Source organism: Pristis pectinata, chromosome 9 (assembly GCF_009764475.1).
Source record: "Pristis pectinata isolate sPriPec2 chromosome 9, sPriPec2.1.pri, whole genome shotgun sequence".
Lineage (NCBI taxonomy): Eukaryota > Metazoa > Chordata > Chondrichthyes > Rhinopristiformes > Pristidae > Pristis > Pristis pectinata.
This window is the reverse complement of record NC_067413.1, coordinates 39,004,563-39,031,701: the sequence shown is the minus strand read 5'-3', so window position 1 is coordinate 39,031,701 and position 27,139 is coordinate 39,004,563. Positions and strand designations below refer to the sequence as shown.

The 27,139-nt window shown below is 42.6% G+C and overlaps 1 protein-coding gene across 1 annotated transcript in view; it reads left to right on the top strand.

Moving 5' to 3' along the window:
* The window catches only part of LOC127574502 (collagen alpha-1(XXI) chain-like), a 164,719-nt gene that overhangs the window by 7,510 nt on the left and 130,070 nt on the right, over nt 1–27,139 (top strand). The window contains exons 2-4 of the mRNA XM_052023531.1: nt 9,440–9,532; nt 12,670–13,230; nt 20,612–20,777. Coding sequence (XP_051879491.1) covers nt 9,445–9,532; nt 12,670–13,230; nt 20,612–20,777 — 815 coding nt within the window. The 5' untranslated portion in view covers nt 9,440–9,444. The remainder of the gene's footprint in view (nt 1–9,439; nt 9,533–12,669; nt 13,231–20,611; nt 20,778–27,139) is intronic.

The window sequence follows — 27,139 nt, the reverse complement described above, 5'->3', positions numbered from 1 at the left end:
ATTTCTCCCTTCCATGAAATGAAGCCAATGCATCAGCTGGTTCTCCTGTGAACTGAAAGATGGTCTTTGACCTTGAGAGCATGTGAATGCTCAGTTCAAAGCTGGGAAATACAATGGAAACATAGATACTCTCGGTCATCTGATGATGAAGTAATACATGGCCAATTGCAATGATGGATCAATCAGACAATCCTGAGAGTATTGTGGACAGCAAAAGACCTTGCACTGTCTCAAGTTCATGAGAACATCATGAAAGGTGGCCTACAGAGTAAGTAACACAGTTAACGCCCTACCATTCTTGTGTTGAGTATTAGGAATGAATGCATCATGCGAAGAGCTAGAGTTCTCACTTCTCCACAAGGGTGGGCATTGCTTCCATAGAAGCTGCTCCTGAAATTCAGAGGATGAAGAGTTAGGCTGCTACATGTGTGATCTGGCTAAGGTGGACTCTGACAGTGAGTGAGAAGTGCAATCTTGCACCAAGTGTAAAGAAAACACTTGGGAATGTTGGAGCAGCCATGGAGCAGATGCCATGTTGATTATGCTGGACCTTTCTTAGGGAAGACCTTTTTGCTAATAGTTGATGCTCAAAATGGATTGCTCGTATCAGACAATAGAAATTGTTTCATGTGTGAAGTTTGAGGATTCCATTGAAACAAAATGGCATTAATCATGTGACACTGGGCCAATTTCATCCTTCCTCTAATGGAATAGCAGAGTGAATTGTTCTGATTTTCAAAGAAGAATGAAGGAAGCAGTAATGAAACCAAAGTCTTGGTTCATATTTGGTTCCCACTTTTCACTGCAGTCTACAACTGGATAGTCTCCTGCAGAGTTACTCATGGCAAATAAACTCAGGTCAACTTCTCATCAGTCCCAACATCGAAACCCAAAATACAGAACAAACAAAACTGAAAAATACTATGACAAAAATGGAGATGTATGGGAATAGCTGGAGAAGAAACATTTGCCTGTTATTTCAGTTTTGGATTGGTGGGTTCCTGCTGTGGTTGAGAGTACAGGACTATCGTCATATCTGGTCATTCGAGGAAATGGTCGACATGCTTACAGATGACTTGTTCAAGTACCAGCAAGGTTCATTGGAATAATACAGGTCTCAAAGCATAATGCCTGAAATGTCTTTGGACAATTGTACATCATCAGGACCTTGTTCTTTTGATTTCTGGAGGTAACATCTTTTGAAACGACTGAGTCAAAGGAGGTTTCTGCTGCAGATTAGGGGACTGAAAAATAGCCTGTCCTACCTCATGGAGGTCAGATGGTCTACCAGAGAGAGATCACCAGTATTTTTGAAAGATTTTGTAAAATGTTTGTAGAATTGGCTTTGGGACTGAGGAGATGAGGAATGTGGTAATGTATATAACATATTTAGTAACATGTAATTGGATGTGTATGGTTGATGGTTCTGTTCTAAGCCAGCAGAGGTCGTGGTACTTTTGGAGGCTTGTGTCAATGTTTTGAGCTTTAGCAGATGCCATTTTTGTTGATCTCTGAAAGGACTCTGCAGGCATGTGCAATCGGCAGGATTGAGGATAATAAATTTTTGAAAAGACAAAATTCAACCTCTACCTTTCTCGTGTATTAAGGAGGCAAGGAACTTGGAGGAAAGAGAGTGTGATGAATTGAAATGAATGTGGAAATTGGTGATTTGAATACATGAACATGAAGAATGATATCAAAGCTTATGATCAAACTAAAGAGTGAGGGAATGGGCAAGAGATGGTTGCAGGGGAACAACGTAGACAGATTGGTGGCAATTACAGTTTGAAATAGACAAGTGCAAATTTGGGAATGACAATCAATGAAATCCTAAACTGTAAAGGTATTAGCCAAGAGATCTAGGAAAACACTTAAAGAAATCTTGAATGTTGGAAGTAGATGCCATATGGGATTCTAGGTTTTATAAAGGGGACATTGAATGCTAAAATAACAGAATAATGTTTAATTTGTGTAAGTCATTGGCAAGACCACAGCTGGAGCCTTGTGTGCATTTAAATAGAACTTTTACAAAAAAGAAAGGATATCAGAGCCAAGGATAGGATATGAAATGGGAAGAATGCCATGTAAAATTTGGACCATGTGTACTCGCCTGGAGAAGGCAAAGGGGAAATCTATTGGGCATTTTTGAAATTATGGAATGTTTTGAAAGGAGAAATATTTAAAATGTTGTTCAATGATTGACAGATTGGAGCAAATTACAGATTGATAATGATCACCCAGAGAATGAAATGGGAGGGTAGAGCTTTCTGTGGGGGTTACTGGAGGAAGAAATCTCTTGACACAAGCAAAGAATGTCACAATATATAAAAAGAAATTGAAATGGAACATTGTAAAACGATGGAAGGGAAAATGGTGAAGGTCAATGGGGTTGAAATTATTCAACTGATCCCTTAGTTCACCCTGAAATTGAGCCTTGGGTCACATCTCTATCTTTGGACAAGCTGTCTGTCCCCTGTCGCCCAGAAGAACGAGGCTGTTAGCCATAGATTTCCGGTTATACTCTGGGTATGGGTCAGAACAAGCGTAGGAATAGCTGCATTCCTATCTTTTCCCACGTCAGCTCTCTCTCCCCGCTCCCTCTCCCCAGACAGAAAAGCAATAGAGTTCCCTTGGACCTCACCTTTCATCCCACCAGCCTCCACATCCAACACATCATCGTCTGCCATTTCCACCAGCTACAACGTGATCTCACCACCAGTCACATCTTCCCCTCCTCTGCCACCCCCTTTTGCGATGCCTTGGTCATCTCTCCCCATCCCCTAGCACTTTCCCTTGTATTTGTGCAGCTGTAGGAGATGTCCCTTCACTTTATCCCTCACCAACATCCAGGGACCTTAACAGCCCTTCCCGGTGAGGCAGAGGTTCACTTGCACCTCTTTCAGCCTGGTCTCCTGCATTTGGTGTTCACAATGTGGTGAAACCAAGTGTAGACTAGGCAGATGTTGCTCTATTTACAATGGCCATTTTGAGCTTCTGGTTGCATGTCATTTTAACTCTCCTTCCCACTCCCATACTGGCCTGGAACCCTGCCTGTAGCTGGCAGTGTAGGGTGAGGGCACAAAAGAGCATTGCTTGTCATGACTATTGGGGAAACAAGTTTGCAGAGTGCTCCTTCCTCATGTTTTGGGGTCCTTTTTAACAAAGTTAATAAACCTGATGCCCACAGATGTAACACCTGAGCAGATTGGGTGCTCTTCCTACCCTAATCCGTTCGGTCAACATACTCATAAAAAAGGAAGACTTCCATTTATAAAGCAGCTTTCTCTGTCTGGAGATTTCACAGCCATTTAAGTACACTGAAGCAGTGACTGCTATAGGGCAGAAGCAAAGGTGTTAATGTGCAGAGGAATGACCTACTTATGGGCACCCTCACAAATGAGTGTTTGGCAGACTGGTGGGATGGATGGGAATGGATTTGTTGGCTGCTGTGAGATTTCTGCTACTGGGTGGGAACGGGGCATTTCTGCACTCGCCCTCTGTCCCACCCCCACCCCCACCAAGCCGCAACAATTGAGGGGCTGGGTCGAGCAGAGCTGGCAGCACTGGGCCGACTAACTCGCTCACTGAGTTAGTGAGGCTGGATAGCGGCCGCTCTTCCCCCACCTGCTTGCTCTCCCATCACAGCTGTTATTGTGATCCTCTCCTGCACACGGTTTCTGTTCATTTCTAACTTATGCACGGTTCGGAACGGAATCTGGAGAGAGAGAGAGGGGGAAAGGAGGAAAGGAGGGGATAGGGAGGGTGTTAGAGGGAGAGAGAGGAGATAGGGAGGAACAGGGGCAGAACTACAGGAGAGAGAAGACCAGGGATAGGGAGAAAAGAGACGAGGAAAAGGAAGAGATTGAAGGGAAGGAGAGCGAGTGAGAAAGAAGGGGAAAGGTCAAAGGTGAGAATAGAGCGAGAGGTAGGAATAGGGTTGGGGGGACGGGGAGGTGAGGGAGCCTGCAGAGTGCAGATCGGCGACACCCCGTCCCCTCCTCTCTCGACTCCAAGAAAAAAAAATAACCTGGAGGCGGCGGAAGTGGGAGAAGTTCTCAATGAGTACTTCTCTTCGATATTCACCAGGGAGAAGGGTCTTGATGATACTGAAGGGAGTGCTGGTAGGGGTAATGTTCTCGAGGTTGTAGATATCAAGAGAGAGGATGTGTTGAAGTTGTTAAATAATATTAAGACAGATAAATCTCCGGGGCCTGACGGGATTTTCCCCAGGCTGCTTCGAGAGGCTAGGGAGGAGATTGCTGAACCGCTGGTAAGGATCTTTGAGTCCTCGTTGTCCACGGGGGTGGTGCCAGAGGATTGGAGGGTTGCGAATGTTGTCCCCTTGTTCAAAAAAGGTAATAGGGATAGGCCAGGGAATTATAGACCGGTGAGTCTCATGTCTGTGGTGGGTAAGCTGTTAGAAAGGATTCTAAGGGATAGGATTTATGAACACCTTGAGAATCATGGACTGATTAGGGACAGCCAGCATGGCTTTGTGAAGGGAAGATCTTGCCTCACAAGCCTGATAGAGTTCTTTGAGGAGGTGACCAGGAAGATTGATGAGGGCAGTGCGGTGGATGTGGTTTACATGGATTTTAGTAAGGCATTTGATAAGGTTCCTCATGGTAGGCTTCTTCAGAAGGTCAGAGGCCAAGGGATCCAAGGAAGCTTGGCTGTGTGGATTAGGAATTGGCTTGCATGTAGAAAGCAGAGGGCCATGGTGGAAGGAGTGCCCTCGGATTGGAAGGCAGTGACTAGTGGTGTCCCGCAGGGATTGGTTCTGGGACCTCTACTTTTTGTGATATTTATAGATGACTTAGATGAGGGGGTGGAGGGCTGGGTTAGTAAGTTTGCGGACGACACTAAGATAGGCGGTGTTGTGGATAGTGTGGAGGGCTGTCGGAGCTTACAGAGGGATATTGATAGGATGCAGAGCTGGGCTGAGAAGTGGCAGATGGAGTTCAATCCGGAGAAGTGTGAGGTGGTACACTTTGGAAGGACAAACTCCAGGGCAGAGTACTGGGTGAATGGCAAGGTACTTGGCAGTGTGGAGGAGCAGAGGGATCTGGGGGTTCATATTCACAGTTCATTGAAAGTTTCCTCACAGGTGGAAAGAGCAGTTAAGAAGGCCAATGGGACGTTGGCTTTCATAAATCGCGGGATTGAGTTTAAGAGCCGCGAGGTGATGATGCAGCTTTACAAAACTCTAGTTAGGCCACACTTAGAGTACTGTGTTCAGTTCTGGTCGCCTCATTATAGGAAGGATGTGGAGGCGTTGGAGAGGGTGCAGTGGAGATTTACCAGGATGCTGCCTGGATTAGAGAGTATTGAATATGAGGAGAGGCTTAAGGTGCTAGGGCTTTATTCACTGGAAAGGAGGAGGATGAGAGGAGACATGATAGAGGTATATAAAATACTGAGAGGAATAGATAGAGTAGACAGTCAGCGCCTCCTTCCCAGGGCACCAATGCTCAAGACGAGAGGTCATGGCTTTAAGGTTATGGGTGGGAGGTTCAGGGGAGATGTCAGGGGGAGGTTTTTCACCCAGAGAGTGGTTGGTGCATGGAATGCACTGCCTGGGGTGGTGGTGGAGGCAGATACATTGAACAGGTTCAAGAGCTTGTTGGATAGGCATATGGAGGAGTGTGGGATGGGGGGATATGCAGGAGGAAGGGGTTAGGTAGTGTGAGGGTGGTTTGATGGACGGCACAACATGGTTTTGTGTTGTATGGTTCTATGGAATGCCTGTACAATAAGCCCCAATCAGCATTGTGGTAATGACCACATCTTCTGCTTTGGTCATATTGTTGGGGGGAGTGGGTGGAGTGATGATAAAAATTGCCCAGTACTCGTATTACCATTTGTGGGATCTTGCAGTGCATAAATCAGTACCAGATGTAAAGCACTTTGAGATTTCATGAGAGGCATTATAGAAATCCAAGTATTCCTCCAACTGTTTTCTCCATAAATACCCCGCAAGAACCTGTGGCCAGGGCAAAAAGATTGCTGTTTATCTTTCTCAGTCCTCAGCCCCTGGTGCCTCTGCACCAAACTCAAGTCACCGGTCACAATATGATTCATTTCTGCTGGTGAAAGTTAAGCTACTTGTTTCCGCTCTTTAAAGCCTTAATGAGAAACATGAAGATGACAGCTGGCTGTCTGGAATTTAAAAAAAATGAAAGCAGCCTGGAAACATTTTCAATTGCTACTTAGTTGGTCTTTACAAGCTGTTGACTTTTTAAAAAAAACCATCAAGCCTTGTTTCTTGGTTGTTGGAAACTGCTCAGAATTTATGAGTGGAAATGGATCACATGACATTTCATGTAGTTTTCTTTCCTGGGAGCTAATGGGGTTTGTGGTAAAAGGTGATCCCAGAAGTATACAGTCCACTTTAGGGGTACAAATACACCAAATTATATATTAAGGTGGATCTTCTATGAATCAAGGGTTGTTATTAAGATATGGTGGAGTAAATTAAACTGAAAAGGCAACTGTTTTAACAGGGCCATAAACCAAGTGTTAAATGCCCTGTGACTTCTATTTCCTTCTGGAGCTCTTTCCTCTTTACTGTGGTACTGTTTTATTTACTGTTCCATGCTGTCTAGTTCAGCAGAGATCAGGATATGTATCTACGAGACCTGAAGTGGCAGCTTGCATTAAGCCTGACTTACCTTGATCAATGTAAGGGGATTCTGACCTTGTCTCCTGTGGCAGTGTTCGATCTGTGTGCGGCTGCTCCATTCCTATTGTGTTGTGAATCTATTAGCTTGAGATTTTCTTCATAATGCTGAACTCTCTGCACTTTGAAGGACTCCCCGATCTTCACTTTAGTCTTCACTGATTTAAGCTGGTTTCTTCCAGCTTGTATCATTTCTAGGACACCTCCTGAGAGCAGGTGTTAGTCCTGCATACATTTTAGGTCAACCCTAGGCAATGGCATGTTGGAGATAAGAAAAGAATTTGCAAAGTCAGTGAGTTTTCTTGGTATTCAAAGACACAAATAGTAAGATTAATGTATTATCTGTTGTTGTTTGAGATGTCATTGAACTCGGCACTAATGCCAAGTTCAGTGAAAGAAAAGTGGTGATGTTAACACTGTCTCAAGAATTTTAACTTTTAACAAGAGTGCAATTGGAGGAGTTATGTTCCATTTTGTTTGACAGGAGTTTTGGGGGTAATAGTGAAGAGAAGCTGAAAAAATGACAGATCAGGAAATATAACTGGGAATTAAAAAGAATCTTCCGTATTCAGAAGAGAAGTGAGAATGTGGAACTCGCTTCCACAGGGAGTGGTTGAAGGAATAGTGTGGATACATTTCAGGGGAGGCTGGAGAAGCAGATGAAGGAGAAAGAAACAAAGGTTTTCCTTGATAGATTTAGACGAGGAAGGATTGGACGAAGCGCAAATGGAGCATAACTCTAGATTGGAATGTTATGTCTGAATGACCTGTTTCTGTGCACATCTCTGATGTAATCCTATTTAATTTAATGATCAACCAGAGATGTTTTAATGATCAAGAGGAAGCAACACCAATCTCAAAGGGAAGTAAAGGCATGTGTATCTTCACTTGGATTGGACATCTCCTGAGGAAGGTGCAAACAGAAGAACAGAGTAGAAATTATGTTGGGGCTGTTTGGGACACTGCAGCTACCAAAGCTAACAGATCTGTGGGACAACAAAAAATAGTCCCTGGGCATGGTTAATTGAGATGAGAGTACAGTGCTGCTTGCACCTCTGCCAGCTAGACAGACCACACCATATGGGAAAATGATTTCAAGCAATCTGCCCTATCATTAACACACAAACCAATTTGAACATCAGTGGATCAAAAATATGATTGTACGTGAAACTTTTGAATAAACAACGGATGGAGGTGGATAGCATTGAGACTTGCAATATTGGAAAAGCAAATGGGAAGGTGAGAAGATAAAGGAATGTTTATAGGGATCTGATTTGGGTGACAAAGAAGCTGAGTATGAGAGTCTCTGGTTGTACTCAGCACATTTTTTTGTGATATAGATGGAATAAAAACTACTGGATGAGGAAGAGTTCTGGCGCATATGTCCTTTGTCAGAATACGTATGTCATGTGATCAAGTTTTATACCACTGCACATAACCAGACAGTAGAAGTACACATTTATTTGTAGATTTTAATCTGTTTTATCATATGTTAGTTGGATATCTTTCCAATACTAATTAAGTTATGCCTGTAATCATCTGACTTTGAATGGTTAATCGCTAAATTATACAGGAAATATTGGACAGTAATAAGCCATAAGAACCAAATAGAACTGATGAACTCTATTTGAGCCACATTTAATGGAAAAATTTAAGCCGGAGTAAAGCAAAAATAGAGGCTGGAACAGAGACCAATGGAGCAAGAATTGGCTGAGGAGTCAAGCAACTGAAAGGGTGCAGAGGTGAATTATGTTGATAAACTTTGAGAGAGCTGGATTGAAATGGATGTGGTTGATGTAAGGAGTTGCTAGATGCACTGGAATAGCAAAAACCTTTTATGATTTAACAGTGCCCAAATGAAGCAATTCCATCCCAAGCAATCGAGAGAATGTCTAAGTGTATGACTTCGATGAAAACAAGAAATATTCTTGATTAAATTACAGTTTAAGTAGTAAGATTTTGGAAGAATTTTACTATTGATGATTTTTGTAAGCTGAAATACATAAATATCTCAGCTAACAGAAGCTAAGATACATATGTCTTGTATATTTAATGACATAGAAGGAGACCATTTGGCCCATAGAGTCTATGCTGGTTCTCAGAGCTTTGTCATCATTTCCAATCCCTCCCATATTTCCCAATAACCTATTCTCTCTCTCTCATGCACATCAACTTTCCCCAATTCTCTTACCACCCACCTACAATAGAGAGAATTTACAGTGACTAATTAATCCACCACATCTTTTGGAAGAGGGAGGAAACCAGAGCACCCAGGGGAAACCCATGCTGTCACAAGGAGAACGTGTAGAGTCCACACAGGCAGCACCTGAAGTCTGGATTGAACCTGAATCATTGGAGTTACGAAGCAGCAGCATTATCTGTTGTGCCATTGTAGTGCCTCTTACCCCAATGAGTTGTGAAATATATAAGGATAGACGGGACTCGCAGGTACCCACTGTGCAACTAACTACTTTTTTGGTGTCTTGCTGTGGTGTTACCAGTTGTTATGTTTTGTTGAGGCACCTTAAACTGTTATCTGTAGTGTTTGTGCACAGATAATGTGAATTGTTGAACCCAGGTTAATTTGTGGTGGTGTAATTACAAAATGTAGCGTATGATATATTATAATACTGAAATATTATAAATATGATACTGTTTTATGGGGCCATTTAATGAGAATTTTAGTTCCTCATGCAGTCCTCCTAAGTAACAAAATCTGGATGTGTACATCTTTAAAATATCTGTTTCCTTTGTTTGTAGGTACAATGAATTTGTACATAATACAAATTCTAGTGATTTGTTTGCCGTCTTATTTATTTAGTGGGGCTGTGCCAGATGAAGAGACACGAGCAGGTAAGGAGTGCTTGGAGCATCTCTATCCTATGTCCACTCAAAAGTGTGAAATAACTCCTTTGTCATTGGCTGTAATTAAATTAGTAACCAAGCAGTTAATTGACTGAATATTCTTAAAGTACATGTGACTATTACTTTGCATGTCCAAAGCACATCAGGACGTAAGTTATTAAATGTCTGAAGTAAATGGGGACCAATACAACTGGAGGAACCATGCAAGTATCAAATGGTGTCCTGGCCAGTCATGACCAGATGCATTCACATAGCTTTACACTTCATGGATATGTTGTTTTTGTTGCTTTAGACATGATAGAGAGGGGAGTAAAAGAGGTGGAGGGGTTGCACTTATTGATAAAGGAGTATGTCACAGCAGTACTCAGGACACCCTGGAGGGCTCATCCACAGAGGCAATTTGAGCTCAGAAATAAAAAAGGTGCAATTACACTAATGGGGTTATACTGTAGCCCCCCCCCCCCCAATAGCCGCAAAGAGATGGAGGAACAGTTATGTAGACATTATGGAAAGGTGCAGGAACAACAGGGTTGCCATAGTGGGGAACTTTAACTTCCCCAGCATTGATTGGAACTACTTGAATATAAGAGGCCTAGATAGGGCAGGATTTTGTCAGTGCATCCAAGAGGAGTTCTTGAAACAGTATGTGGAGAGTCCAACTAGAGGAGAGAACATTACTGGACCTAGTTTTGGGAAATGAGCCAGGCCCGGCGACAAACCTGATAGTGGGTGAGTATTTTGGGAATAGCAACTGCAACTCATTATGTTTTAAGTTGGTTATGAGTAAGGATAAAATTGCATCTTGGGGTGAGGTAGTAAATTGGGAGGAGGGAAAATTATGACAGGATAAGACAGGAGCTAAAGGGCATTGATTGGGAGCAGTTGCTGTCGGAAAAGTCCACATCTGACGTGGGAGTTGTTTAAAGACCAGCTGATCAGAGTTCAGGATTGGCCTGCCCCAGTAAGGACAAGGATCATCAGGTAAGGGAACCTTGGATGACCTGAGAGGTCCTAAATTTAGTCAGGAAGAAAAAGGAAGCATACATCAGGTTCGGGAGGCTAAAATCAGACTGGGCCCTTTTAGAATATAAAAATAGCAGGGATGTACTCAAGCAGGCGATTAGGAAGGCCAAAAGGGGCCATGAAATGTCCTTGGTAAGCAGGATCAAGGGGATTGCTAAGGCATTTTATTAAGAAAAAGAGAATAACCAAGGGAGGGTAGGTCCACTCAAGGATAAAGGAGAGGATTTGTGCTTGAAATCAGAGTAAGTGGCTGAGGTACTAAATGAGTACTTTGCCTTGGTATTTACCGAGGAGAAGGATTTGGAGGATAGTGAAAGCGGAGTGGAGCATGCTAAGGTGGTTAAGTCCCCAGGGCCTGATGGCATATATCCCAGAATATTGAAAGAAGCAAGTGAGGAGATTGATGGGGCTTTGACAAGGATCTTTGTGTCCTCACTAGCAACAGGTGAGGTCCCAGAGGACGGGAGAATAGCAAATATTGTGTCTTTGTTCAATAAGGGAAATAGGGATAATCCAGGTAATTAAAGACCAGAGAGCCTTGCATAAGTAGTAGGGAAGCTATTGAAGAGGATACTGAGGAATAGGATTTATGCGCATTTGGAAAGGCTTGGCCTGCTTAGGGACAATCAGTATGGCTTTGTGTGGGGCAGGTCATGTTTTACAAACTTGATTAGGTTTTTTGAGGAGGTGACAAATAAACTTTGAGGGTAAGGCAATGGACATTATCGACATGGACTTTGGTAAGGCATTTGATAAGGTCCCTCATGGTAGGTTGATTCAGAAGATAAAGATGCATGGGATTCAGGGTGAATTACAAATTTGATTCAGAACTGGCTTGCCCATGGAAGACAGAGAGTAGGGGTGGAAGGCTGTTATCCTGGCTGGAGGTCCTTGACCAGTGGTGTTCTACAAGGATGGGTGCTGAGACCTCTGTTGTTTGTGATATATATCAATGATTTGGATGAAAATGTAGATGGGTGGATTAGCAAGTTTGGGGATAACACCAAGTTTGGTGGAGTTGTAGATAGTGTAAAGGACTATCAAAGAATACAGTGGGATATAGATCAATTACGGATATGGGCAGAGAAGTGACAGATGGAGTTTAATCCAGGTAAGTGTGAGGTGTTGCACTTTGGGAGGTCAAATGAAAGGAGAAAGTATACAGTTAAAGGTAGACCCCTTAATAGCATTGATGTACACAGGGATCTTGGGGTCCAGGGTCATAGTTAACTGAATGTGGCTATGCAAGTAGATAAGGTGGTAAAGAAGGTGCATGGCGTGCTTGCCTTCATTGGTAGGGGTGTTGAGTATAAGAGTAAGGAAATCATGCTGCCATTATATAAAACTTTAGTCAGACCACACTTGGTGTATTGCGTGCAGTTCTGGTCACCTCATTATAGGAAGGATGTGGAGAGGATGCAGAAGAGATTTACCAGGATGCTGCCTGGATTAGAGGGTATGAGCTATAAGGACAGGTTGGACAAACTTGGGTTGTTCTCTCTGGAGTGTTGGAGAGTGAGCAGATTTTTAAAATTATGAGAGTCATAGATAGGGTGGGTAGACAGACAAAATCTCTTCCCCAGGGTAGAAATGTCAAATGCCAGAGGGCATGCTTTTAACGTTGGAGGGGGGTTGTTTAACGGTGAGGTGAAGGGCAAGTTTTATACACAGGGAGTGGTAGGTACCTGGAATGGGTTACCAGGGTAGTAGTGAAATCAGGCAGGTTGGTGGAGTTGAAGAGGCTTTTAGATAGATACATGAATATGAAGGGAATGGAAGGATATGGATGATACACAGGGGGAGGACATTTAGTATAAATTGGCATCAAGATCGGCACAACATCGTGGGCTGAATGGCCTGGGCAGTGCTGTCCTGTTCTATGATACCCAATAAAAGATGTATATGAGGAGTATTTATAATAAAATATACATATGAGTACAAAACATGCAGTATTTATACTTCCAGATCCCATAAAATTATATCAGTTCAGCCTGCAGATTTAAAAGAAATGTTGAACGGAAAATTCTTACAGTTAATATTTAGCTGTTTTATTGAATAATACAATCAAATTTTAAATTTCCTCTTTTTCTCTCTCTCAATAGGGTGTAGAACAGCAGTGAATGATTTGGTTTTCATCATGGATGGATCCTGGAGTGTAGGACTCGATGATTTTGAAACAGCAAAGACGTGGCTAGTTAATGTTACGAGTGGGTTTGACATTGGACCTGAATATACACAAGTAGCTGTTATCCAGTACAGTGATACTCCACGTCTGGAAATCCCGTTTGGCCAATTCCTGACTAGTAAACAACTGATTGCTGGAATAAAAAGAATTAAATATCTTGGTGGAAATACTCAAACAGGGCGTGCTATTAAATTTGCAACAGAGTTTGTTTTTCCTTCTTCACAAAGGACCAAGACTGCCAAAAATAAAATTGCCGTTGTCGTCACAGATGGAAAATCTCAGGACGATGTTATGGATGCTTCTGTTGAAGCACGTGTGGAGAATATAATCCTGTTTGCAGTCGGAGTTGGATCAGAAATAACTGAATCAGAACTTAAAACAATTGCCAACAAACCTTCCACAACATATGTTATATTTGCAGAAGATTATAGCACCATAGAGAGAATTAAGGAGGCTATGCAGCAGAAGATTTGTGAAGGTGAGCGTTCACATATTGCAAAGTCGGTTTATTTTGTAACCATGTGATTGCACACAGCTCTGCCAAAACATTGTGTGTTCAAGTTTATGGATGTAACTTAGTAATAACTTCCCAGTTTTGAGCAGCTAGATAGTGCGGCCTGGAAATAAAGCATTTCATCACAAGGCAGGAGAGAACTGCTAGAGTGTTGCTTAATCTGTTTGAATTGAACTTTCCGAGAGCTAGTTATACAACGACCTAGGCAAAGGTTGAGAACCCCATGGTTTAATAGTGTGCTGCACTTGTAGATGAAGGATGCTGTCTGCTAGTAAAGTGCCTCCCTGTGATGAAAAGAAGAGCTAAATTCCAAAATGTAAATTGCTGCTCCACCTTTCAATCCACCAATACAAACAGGAGTAAAATGATGTAGGTCTTGCCCATTGAAACCTCTGTTCCTTCCTCAGAAAATTCTTTAGTTCGCTTGGTAATCCGCACTGCTCCACGTTACTTTGTAACCATCAGCAAAAACATGATGCGCTGTTGTTAGATTTTCATGAAGTACATCTTGAGATCTACAAACTAAAGCACTGGAAGTCCTCCAGCTACTTTAATGGAAAAAGTGGGGAAAATAAAATAGGAAATATTCTTCTGGATTCGCGTTTGGTTTTCTTTTCACTGCATAACTTCCTGTTGCTCTTGGTCCTATACCCCTAAGGCAGCATCAGGTTATTAGACAGTCTAAGGAAACTAGATGACTATTGCAGGTAATTGGCAGTTCACTCTAGTGCCATAATTCTCTGCAGAATGGAGTTTTGTTGGGTTGAGTCTTCACAGGAAACCCTTTCAAGTATTGTATATCCCAAATTATAGAACATAAAACAACTAGATAGTTGTACTACAGAGAGCCACCCAGAAACAAACATAATGTTACTATATATGGACATGGATCTAGAGTGAAGATGTGAAAGCAAAATACTGCGAATGCTAGAAACCTGATTTAAAGAATTGAGAGTGATGGAAATACTCAAGAGGTCAGGGAACATTGGGTTAATGACCTTTGTCAGAACCTTTAATGATGGGTTACTGACCTGAAACATTAAGATGGTTTCTCTTCCTCCAAGGTGCTTATTAATCAGTGTGTTTAAATTATCTCTGAACCATAAATCTGTATCATGGCCTTTAGGCTACTGTATCTGAACAGATGCATGAGAATGTGAGATTGTCACTTGCATAGATCCATTCATGATCTGCTGAACTTGGAAATATGGGTGAATAAAAATGAGATTAATGTAGGATTAGCGCAAATGGTATTGGTTTATTATTGTCACCTGTACCTAGGTACAGTGAAAAACTTGTCTTGCATACCAATTGTACAGATCAATTCATTACACAGTGCAGATACATTGAGTTAGTACAGAGTGCATTGAGGTAGTACAGGTAAAAACAATAACAGTACAGAGTAAAGTGTCACAGATACAGAGAGAGTGCAATGCAGGTAGACAATAAGGTGCAAGGTCACAACAAGGTAGATTGTGAGGTCAAGAGTCCATCTCATATAAGGGAACTGTGTCTTATCACAGTGGGATAGAAGCTGTCCTTGAGCCTGGTGGTATGTGCCCTCAGGCTCCTGTATCTTCTGCCTGATGGGAGAGGGGAGAAGAGAGAATGACTCACGTGGGTGGGGTCTTTGATTGTGCTGGCTGCTTCACCAAGGCAGCGAGAGGTATAGACAAAGTCCATGGAGGGGAGGTTGGTTTCCGTGACACGCTGGGCTGTGTCCACAGCTGTGCAGTTTCTTGCGGTCCTGGGCAGAGCAGTTACCATACCAAGCCATGATGCATCCAGATAGGATGCTTTCTATGGTGCATTGATAAAAGTTAGTGAGTGTCAAAGGGGACATGCCAAATTTCTTTAGCCTCCTGAGGAAGTAGAGGCACTGGTGAGTTTTCTTGGCTGTGGCGTCTATGTGGTTGGACCAGGACAGGCTATTGGTGATGTTCACTCCTAGGAACTTTGAAGCTCTCAACCCTCTCGACCTCAGCACCATTGACGTAGACAGGTGCCTGTACACACCCCCCCCCCTTTCCTGAAGTCAATGACCAGCTCTTTTGTTTTGCTGACATTGAGGGAAAGGTTGTTGTCATGACACAGTGTCACTAAGCTCTCTATCTCCTTCCTGCATTCCAACTCATCGTTTTTTGAGATATGGCCTACTACAGTGGTATCATCTGCAAACTTGTAGATGGAGTCAGAGCAGAATCTGGCCATGCAGTCATGAGTATATAGGGAGTAGAGTAGAGGGCTGAGGACACAGCCTTGTGGGGCACCATTGTTGAGAATAATTGTGCTGGAGGTATTGCTGCCTATCCTCACTGATTGCGGTCTGTTGGTCAGAAAGTCAAGGATCCAGTTACAGAGGGAGGTTTTGAGTCCCAGGTCTCTGAGTTTGGTGATGAGTTTGCTTGGAATTATAGTAATGAAGGCTGAGCTGTAGTCAATAAACAATAGTCTAACGTCAGCATAGGCTCAGTGGGCTTAAGGGCCTGTTTCTATGCAGTATGTTGCTATGACTCTAGGACAGGCACAGTAGTGTAGTGGTTAGCAGAACGCTATTGCAGCGGCAGCGACCTGGGTTCAATTCCGGCCACTGTCTGTAAGGAATCTGTATGTTCACCCCATGTCTGTGTGGGTTTCCTCCGGGTGCTCTGGTTTCCTCCCACATTCCAAAGACGTAAAGAAGTTGTGGGCATGCTACGTTGGCGCCGGAAACATGGCGACACTTGTGGGCTGCCCCCAGAACACACTGCACAAAAGATGCATTTCACTGTGTGTTTCGATGTACATGGGACTAATAAAGATATCTTGTCTTACATTCCAGTCAACTTCCCCTAGATTCCACCACTTGTCTACACACTAGGATTAACTTACAGTGGCCTTGTACAGTGGTAGATTAACCTATCCACCCACATGTCTTTGGGATATGTGAGGAAACCTATGTGGTCACAGAGAATGTGTAACCTCCACGCAGACAGCACCTGAAGTCAGGATTGAACCCTGGCCACTGGAGTTGTGAGGCAGTAGGTCTACTAGGTGTGCCACTATGCTGCCCTAAAGTTGTATACAATCCAAACAAATAATGCTCTCCCCACCTGCACATCTGTGCTCTGTAGTTACCAATGAAACTAGAAAATGCTGGAAACACCCAAAGTCTGTTGAAAGAGAAACAGTTAATGTTTCAAATTCGAGACTTTTTGCTGGAACATGGACCTTGTCAGAGGCCAGAAACGTTAACTCTGTTTCTCTTTCCACAGATGCTGCCTGACCTGCTGAGTGTTTATTGCATTTTCTTATTTTATTTCAGATTTCCAGCATCTGCAGTTTTATTTGATTTCTGGAGTTCCACTTTTCCCTTGGAGAGTTATTCATTTTGAGAATGAAGCTGTTCTGACTACTGCGTTGTTCCATTTGTTAGCCATTGCTTTCCTCTCCTTCACAATTACTTTGCACTGAAATGAGAGGTGAAATGACATCTTGGATTCTCACCCTTCAGATATCTGTGCCCCTGTGCCTGGAAGGATTGTCATCCAGCGACCTGGGTTCATTTCTGGTGGCTGTCTGCAAGGAGTTCTTACATTCTCCCCATGACTGCATGGGTTTCCTCTGGGTGCTCTGGTTTCCTCCCACATTCCAAAGACATATGGGTCAGGAAGTTGTGGGCATGCTATGTTGGTGCTGGAAGTGTGGCAACACTTGTGGACTGCCCCCAGAACACTCTATGCAAAAACATGCTTTTCACTGTGTGCTTTGTACATGTGACTAATAAAGATATCTCTTATCTTATACATGTTACCTACCTGCTGACTAGTACCAATAGTTTCAGCTTCTTGAGTTTAGAAAACACATGACAGGCGGTTGAAAGATCAGGAAGCAACTCTCTGGGTAGGTATAGAACAAAATTGGTTTTAAACAGAAGTGCCCAACTTTTATTTTGGAAGGAAATTCACATTCTGGAGAGGATTGCCCCTTGGACCATTGGGAATGGGGCACATTCCCATTACCATGGACTTATTTCTGATTGTGTTTTGTTTAGCATTAATGTCTTGTTTTGCACATTCCTTTTCTTCACAGTCCTGTATAAGTCGTGTATAACTATATTGTGTGATGTCTGAATTTGTGTCTGTGATGTTGCTGCAAGCAAGTTTTTCATGGTACTTGTATTTCACTGTACTTGTGCATATGACAATAGACTTGACTCAGCTTGACAAGTGGAGCTACTGGAGGGGAAGTGGGATGTTTGCTACCCCAGGTCCTAAAATTACATAAGTGGGCTTTTTGCAGCTGTCTGAGTAAATTGTACAACTGCAGTTATGACAGTGGACCCCTAATGTAAGATTCAGCACCCTCCTCCCATCCCAGCACCATGAGAAACCAGCTCCACCACTGATGTGGAGCCAAGAGATGAGTATGGGTTTGGACTGCATATCAGGCAAGATCTCACTGAATGGGAGAAGAGGCTTGAGCGATTGAAAAGGTGCCTGCTGTTTCTATGGACCCAGCTGCAAATCCTTGTCTTGTACAAACTTATGGTAAAATCAAGTATATCTGAGGATAAAAGAGGTCCTTAAATCTAATCTGGCAAGCAGAAAAATTGCTTAAAATAAACTTGGCAGGATTTGTAAGAGCTCTTTTGTTGAGTAACTCAGATTTCTTGATGTCAAGGATTTCAATTTTAATGTGTGGGGTGGAGGAAATCCAGGAAGTCCATGTGATACATTTTAAATATTCAATTGTGGTATATCCTGTGCAAGTGAGTGGTGCCAGCCAGCACAGGAGGAAATGTGATAATATTCTGGATCCACACAACTGCACACAGGTACTGATGGAAAACTACAACAATCAGGAAGATCCAGGAAAAATGTTATTTCAACTTCATTGAAACTTTATCCCTGCATAAAACAGTGTATTTTTGACTGCATTTGAAATGTGTTTTGGTGAATTCTTCTTATTGCAAATCCAAACAGAAATCTCCTTCATAAAGAAATAGAACAATACAGCACAGGAATAGGACCTTAAGCCCACAATGTCAGGCGGTCATGATGCCAAATTAAACTAATCTCTTCTGCCTGCACATGATCCATATCCTTCCATTCCCTGCACAGTCATGTGCCTACCTAAAAGCCTCTTGAATGCCACTGCTGTATCTGCTTCCATTACCACTCTTGGCAATGTGTTCCAGGGACCTACCAATCTCTGTATTTATTAAAAAAAAACTTGCCCCTCACATGCTCTTTTTAAACTTTCCCCTTCTTACCTTAAAACTATGTCCCCAAGTATTCGACATTTCTACCCTAGGGAAAAAGATTCTGGCTGTCTACCCTATCTATACCTCTCATAATTTTATAAACTTCTATCAGGTCTCCCTTCAGCTCCTCAATGGCCAATGAAAACCAAAAGTCTGTAAATACTTATCTCAACAAGTACAGTGGGAGTGATTAAAATCAATGCATTGAAACCAGGGGCAGCCTGCTTCCAGCATTTGTGTGAAGTGGCTCTCTGTCCTACCACAGGACTGAGTCAAGCATCCTTTTATTATCAGAAAGGTGTTCTGATGATGTAGCCATTAACAGATGAACCTGCTTGAAACTTAACTTGGATAGTGACGTAGTCTTGACCTGTGCTTGCTTTCCCACTACTGTTGGAAGTGTATTTTGGCTGGGATAGAGCCATACAGCACAGAAATGGGCTCTTCAGCCCACCGAGTCCACACTGACCATTGAGTATCCGTTTGCACTAATCCCATTATATTCTTCTCGCATTCTCATCAATACTTACCAGATTTTTACCACTTATCTGCACACAAGGGACAATCACCAATTTTTATCGATGCACCATAGAAAGCATCTTATCTGGATGCATCACAGCTTGGTTTGGCAACTGCTGTGTCTGAGGTTGCAAGAAACTGCAGGGAGTTGTGGATGCAGCTCAGCAAGTCACAGAAACCAGCCTCCCCTCCATGGACTCTTGTCTACACTTCTTGCTGCCTCGGTAAAGCAGCAAACATAAACAGAGAACCCACCCACCTTGGATGTTCTCTCTTCTTCCCACCCCCACCCTCCCATCGGGCAGCAGATACAAAAGCCTGAAAGCACGTACCACCAGGCTCAAAGACAGCTTCTATTCCTGTCTTCTATTAAAGACTATTTAATGGACCTCTTGTACAATAAGATGAACTCTTGAGCTCATAATCTACCTCATTATGACCTTGCACCTTATTGTCTGCCTGCACTGCACTTTCTCTGTAACTGTAACAGTTTATTCTTCATTCTGTGATTGTTTTCCCTTGTACTACCTCAATGCACTGTTGTAATGGAATGATCTGCATGGGTGGCATGCAAAGTAAAGTTTTTCCTGTACCTTGGTACATGTGACAATAATAAACCAATTTACCAATATACAGTGACTAATTAACCTACCAACCTGCATATCTTTCGGATGTGGCAATCGCCATGCAGACAGCACTGGAGGTCGGGATTGAGCCCACGTTCCTAGGGCTGTGAGGCAGCAGCTCCACTTGCTGCACAACTGTGTCATCCCAAAGAGTGAATTCCCTGATCAGGAAATAATCCTGTACTGTGGCGGTGACAGTGCAGAATTCTAACCACTTAACCACCAGGGATCAAAGTCATCGCACTGATTTGAGTAGGCAGGTACGAGCATTCTCCAAGATGAACCATCTACTATTTATACCTCAATCAATATCACTAAAACAGATTATCTTGTCTTTATCACATTATCCTTCATGGAAGGGAAACTGTCTCTAATACTTCCTGCATATGAGCTCTCATTGGTCAACAGCATGTAATGGAGCCTGTAGCAGTGCACCAATCCTTATGGTCCCTAAAATAAATACACCTGCCCCCCCCAACCCCATTCTCAGGGGGTGGATGTATGTCCAGGGTGATGATGCAATGGGTGGCTTCAAATTTCTTTGCAATCAATGGAATTAAATATTGGACACAACGTATAATGGGTAACTGATCCATTACCACTCAATATGAACTTCTACCCTAAGGTCTCCCTTGAACGATCTTTTTAAGGACGACTGGCTTGGCTGCTCAGCCTTGCACTTGCATGATTTTCCCATATGTTCCTAAATATTGCACGTGGGTGGTTAATTGAGATTTCCATCATGCACTTCCTAAGTGAGAGTTGTGGTGAAACCTTGGAAGAATTCAGGAAAGTTTGACCTCAAGGCAAGGAAAGTGAGATGCCCCACAAAAGAAGACCATGTATTTAGTTATTTCAGAGATAAAACTTGAACATATAAGATTAAGTATGTGCTTAAAATGAATAAAATTTCTGTAAAGAAAAGTATTTTCCTCTTTTTACATGATCTTTTCAGAATCGGTGTGTCCCACAAGGATCCCAGTAGCTGCACGTGATGAGAAGGGCTTCGAACTTATGTTGGGCTTTAAAATACCTCAAAAAGCTCAGGAAATATCTGGATCATTGACAACTCAAGCAAGTTTCCTATTGACTACTGAAATTGATGTGACAGAAAACACCAGGTATGGTTTACAGTTAAAAATGTCATAATCTGAAATCTGTCTCAGAGTATTCTGGTTTATAAAGTAATTGTAGGGGAATAGAGCATCAAACCCTAAGAGTAACATAGCAGGAAGGTGGACACTGTCAAGAGTATTAACGGCTGCAAATTGGTCAGCATCTTGCTGTGCTGTAATTAACAATAGTGTCATAGAGTCGTACGTTACAGAAACACCACATCCATGCTGACCATCAGATGTCAATCTCTACTAATCCCATTTCCCATTTACCAGCATTTAGAACATAAAACAGTACAGCACAGGCATAGGCATTTTGTCCCACAATCTCTGTGCAGAATACAATGCTGACTTGAAATCTTTTCTGCCTGTACATGATCCATATCTTTTCATCCCTTGCATATTCATGTATATATCTATTAGCCTCTTAAATGTCACTATTGTATCTGCTTCCACCACTATCCCTGGCAGCCTGCTCCAGGCACCTATCACTCATTGCGTTCATAAAAATAAAACTTGGCCCTCACATCGCCTTTAAAGCCTTCCCCCTCCCATCTTAAATGCATGTCCACTGCCTTCTGTACCTTGGTGATTCAAGTGCTTGTTTAGCTACTTAAATATTGTGAGGGTACCCATCTCCACCACCCATACAGGCAGCGCGTTCAGATCTATAGAACCATAGAACATTACAGCACAGAAAACAGGCCATTTGGCCCTTCTAGTCTGTGCCGAAACTTTATTCCGCTAGTTCCATTGACCTGCACCCAGTCCATAACCCTCCAGACCTCTCCCATCCGTGTATCTATCCAATGTATTCTTAAAACTTAAGATTGAGCCTGCATTTACCATGTCAGATGGCAGCTTGTTCCACACTCCCACCACTCTCTGAGTGAAGAAGTTCCCCCTAAACCTTTCCCCTTTCACCCTAAAGCCATGCCCTCGTGTACTTATCTCTCCTAATCTAAGTGGAAAGAGCCTACTCGCATTTACTCTGTCTATACCCCGCATAATTTTGTAAACCTCTATCAAATCTCCCCTTATTCTTCTACGCTCCAAGGAATAAAGTCCTAACCTGTTCAATCTTTCCCTGTAACTCAATTCCTGAAGACCTGGCAACATACAAGTAAATCTTCTCTGTACTCTTTCAATCTTACTGGTATCCTTCCTATAGTTAGGTAACCAGAACTGCACACAATACTCCAAATTTGGCCTCACCAATGTCTTATACAACCTCACCATAACATCCCAACTCCTATACTCAATACTTTGATTTATGAATGCCAGGATGCCAAAAGCCTTCTTTACAACCCTGTCTACCTGTGACGCCACTTTCAGGGAATTATGTATCTGAACTCCCAGATCCCTTTGTTCCTCCGCACTCCTCAGTGCCCTACCATTTACTGTGTATGTCCTACCTTGATTTGTCCTTCCAAAATGCAACACCTCACACTTGTCTGCATTAAATTCCATCTGCCATTTTTTGGCCCATTTTTCCAGTTGGTCCAGATCCCTCTGCAAGCTTTGAAATCCTTCCTCACTGTCCACAACGCCTCCAATCTTAGTGTCATCAGCAAACTTGCTGATCCAATTTACCACATTATCATCCAGATCATTGATATAGACAATAAACAACAATAGTCCCAGCACAGATCCCTGAGGCACACCACTAGTCACAGGCCTCCAGTCTGAGAAACAATCATCCACTACCATCTGTCTTCTCCCACACAGCCAATTTCGAATCCAGTTTACAACCTCTCCATGGATACCTAGTATCTGAACCTGCTGAACTAACTTCCCATGTGGGACCTTGTCAAAGGCCTTACTAAAGTCCATGTAGACAACATCCACAGCCTTTCCTTCATCTGCTTTTTTGGTAACCTCATCGAAAAACTCTACAAGATTCGTTAAACACGATCTACTACACACAAAGCCATGCTGACTATCCCTAATCAGCCCTTGGCTGTCCAAATACTTGTATATCCGATCTCTCAGAACACCTACTACTGATGTCAGGCTCACCGGCCTGTAATTACCTGGTTTACTTTTACAATGGAACAACATGAGCTACCCTCCAGTCCTCCGGCACTGCACCTAGTGGCTAAGGACATTTTAAATATATCTGCCAGGGCCCCTGCAATTTCTACACTAGTCTCTCTCAAGGTCCGAGGAAATATCATGTCAGGCCCGGGGGATTTATCTACCTTTATTCGCTGTAAGGCAGCAAGCACCCCCTCCTCTTTAGTCTCTATATGTTCCATGAGCACTACTGCTTGTTTCCCTTCCTTCCATATCCACTATGCCAGTTTCCTGAGTAAATACTGATGCAAAAAAACTGTTTAAGATCTCCCCCATCTCCTGAGGCTCCACACATAGACGACCACTCTGATCTTCTAGGGGACCAATTTTGTCCCTTACTATCCTTTTACTCTCAATATACTTGTAGAAACCCATCGGGTTTACCTTTACATTATCTGCCAAAGCAACCTCATGTCTTCTTTTTGCCTTCCTGATTTCCTTCTTTAGTATTTGCTTACTTTTTCTATACTCTTCAAGTACCTCATTTGTTCCTAGTGGCCTATACCTGCTATATACCCCTCTCTTTTTCTTAACCAGATCACCAATATCCCTTGAAAACCAAGGTTCCCTATGCTTGTTAACTTTGCCTTTAATCCTGGCAGGAACATGCAAACTCTGCACTCTCAAAATTTTGCCTTTGAAGGCCTTCCACTTACTGAACACATCCTTGCCAGAAAACAACTTATCCCAATCCACTCTTCCTAGATCCTTTCTCATTTCCACAAAATTGGCCTTTCTCCAATTTAGAACCTCAACTCGAAGACCAGACCTATCCTTCTCCATAATTGACTTGAAACTAATGACATTATGGTCACTGGACCTAAAATGTTCACCTACACATACTTCTGTCACCTGACCTGTCTGGTTCCCTACTAGGAGATCGAGTATTGCATTCTCTCTCGTTGGTACCTCTATATATTGATTTAGAAAACTTTCCTGAACACATTTGACAAACTCCAAGCCATCCAGCACTTTCACAGTGTGGGAGTCCCAGTCAATATGTGGAAAGTTAAAACCCCCCACTATTACAACTTTCTTTTTCTTACATCGGTCTGCTATCTCTCTACAGATTGGCTCCTCCAATTCTCTCTGACTATTGGGCGGTCTATAATAAACCCTATTAGTGTGGTCACACCTTTCCCGTTCCTCAGTTCCTGTAGACGAGCCCTCCGGGCTGTCCTGTCTACGCACAGCTGTGATATTTTCCCTGACTAGTAATGCCACTCCTCCCCCTTTCATTCCTCCCCCTCTATCACGTCCGAAACAACTGAACCCCAGAAGATTAAGCTGCCAATCCTGCCCCTCCTGCATCCAAGTCTCACTAATAGAAATAATGTCGTAATCCCACGTGCCAATCCACGCCTTAAGTTCATCTGCCTTTCCTACAGTACTCCTTACATTGAAATAGATGCACCTGAGAACATTTCTATCACGTACAAACTTTTGATTTCTGTCTATACATGCAGTCCTCGCATGACCTTTATCCTCCACCACTTCACTATCTGCTCTAACACTCTGGTTCCCCTCCCCCTGCAAATCTAGTTTAAACTCCCCGGAGCAGCACTAGCAAACCTACCCGCAAGTATGTTAGTTCCCCTCCAGTTCAGGTGCAAACCATCCCGTCGGAACAGGTCCCACCTTCCCTGGAGCAAAGCCCAATTGCCCAGAAACATGAAGCCCTCCTTCCTGCACCGTCTCCTTAGCCACGTATTTAGCTGCTTTATCTTCCTATTTGTAGCCTCACTAGCACGTGGCACAAGTAGCAATCCTGAGATTGCAACCCTGGAGGTCTTGTCCTTCAACTTTGCACCTAATCTCTAAACTTTCCATCACCACATTTGATCTAACCAGTCCTGGGAAAAGTGCATTATTTTTATTCTTCAACCTCTACAAATCTTGCAACTTTAAATTCTTGTATGCTAATCGCAGGTTAACATGCAGGTGTAGCGAGCATTCAGGAGGACAATGGTTAGTTAGCAACCCCAGTGCTGTTGGAGACTAACAATAAGGAAGTTTTGCTGCAATGATGATCTGGTTTCCCTGCCTAAGGAAGACTATAATTGTCTTGAAGGGGTGCAATGAAGGTTCACTGGAAGGATTGTCCTATGAAAGAAATTGAGGAGAACAGGCCTATATTCTTTTGAGATTATTAGACTAGGATGTGAGTGGATGAAATGGTTAACATTTTTATTTGGCCTAACTGGGTACATGTTGAGAGTGTTTCCATAAACTGGAGAGTCTAGAACTGAAGGTCCTGGTCTTAGATTAAGGGGTCAGCCATTTAATACAGAGATGTGAAATTTATTCATTCAGTGGGTTATGAATCTGTGGAATTCTGTAACCAGAGGGCAGTTGATGCTCAGCTAGAGTATATTTAAGATTGAGATCATAGATTTTTTGGCCAAGGGATGTGGGGGACGGGGTGTGAGGGTGGGGGGGGGGGGGGTAAGCAGTAAAGTTGAGGAATAGAATCATCCCTGATCTTGTTGAATAGTGGAGCTGTCTCCAGGAACTGTATGGCTAATCCTTTTCCTCTTCCTTATGTTTGTACGTTGATCAAAATGTTTTTGATTAGCAAACTATAAATTGATGATTTTAAAAGTGCAGCATTTATTTCAGAATATATCCAGTTATAGCGGTGCAAGATTAATACAATTTTTTTAAAAAAGTTTCTTTGGGAGCATAAGCTGGAAATTATGGTACATGGAACATTATCAGAATATCTCCACAGGAAGTCTTCGGTATGATAGTGAGAATTTATAAATACTCAGAGTTGAATCCTTACAAAAGCAATACTGGCTTGTCAGGAAATGTTGTTCTTGGATCTGAAATCCGACTGAACCTGGATTAAAAAATAGTTAATCTGAAAACCTCTGTAGTTGCCTCTTTAAAATTTAAATCTGAACTGACATGATGAAAAATACTTATCATACTGAAGCAAAGTGATTACAGTGCTAAAATGAATTGATGCATTTGTATGATTGTCACTAAATTAATTTATATCGTTGATTATTTAAAGATGTCTAAACTAGATTTGGGATTACAGTGTTGTATTCAAATATAACTTAAATCCAGTTTTGTATTCCCTGCATAATTTTCCTTTCCAGTTATGTAAATAGGTGAACAATTGTCTGAAACTCTGTTGTTCTCAGAGTTATATTTCTAAAATTCACTTTAAGACCTAGATCTGTATCTCACATGTTTGTTTTTACACCAGATGTCACATGCTGCTGAGATTTGCAATGTATTATTTCTAACATAATGTACTAGTGAGTGATTTGGCACAGTATATACAAGTAGTATACTTATTCTAGTAATAAGGTAATTCCCTATTAATTCTTGGAGTAATATACCTTGCCTTTTTGATGCCAGTTTTTTTAAAGCTTTTAGCTTGAATAACCTGGTTTTTAAATTTAAACTAAAATGTGTCCAGCTGTTAAAGCATCATGCATGGTATGGCTCAGGTGGTAAGATGTTGTGCCACCATTTAACAAATTTGAATGTTGTCCTCTCTCTGAGTTGGTCTGTTGTGCAGGTGATGAGGTGCCTTTTACGAGAGGGACAAAGGACTGCAGATGCTGGAATCTAGATTAAAAAAAAGAGGCTAGGAAGGGGAAGAAGAGAAGAAGCATGGTTGGGGTGGGGGTGGGTGTGGGGAAGGGGGTTGGGAATTACTTAAAGTGGGAGAATTCAAAGTTCATGCTGTTGGGTGACAAGGTTCCAAGGGTCATTCTCTGTTACCATCTGCATTCAGTGCTCCAAGTGTGGCCTTCCTCTATGTTGGTGAGACCAAACGCAGACTAGGTGACCGTTTCGCAGACCACCTGCACTCTGTCCGTAACCACAATCTGTATCTCCCCATTGCCAGTCACTTCAACTCCCCCTCCCACACTGTCACTGATATGTCAGTCCTCGGCTTCCTCCGCTGCCAGGAGAATTCCAAGCGCAAACTGGAGGAACAGCACCTCATTTTCCATCTTGGAACCTTGCAGCCTAATGGCATGAACATTGAATTCTCCCACTTTAAGTAATCCCCACACCCATTCCCCACACACCTCCACCCCCCCCCCCCCCACCATGCTGCTGCTTCTGCTTCATAGCCTCTTTTATTCAACATTTTTTTCCTTTCTCTTCTTGCCTTTGACCCATCCCCCGGTGGATCTGCTCACCCCTCCTCCCCCGCACCTGCCTATCACAATCTCTTACCTGCATCTACCTATCACCACCTTGTGCCCACCCCGCCTCCCCTCTTTTGTCCACCCATCACTGCTCTGCTTTTTCCTCCTATATAT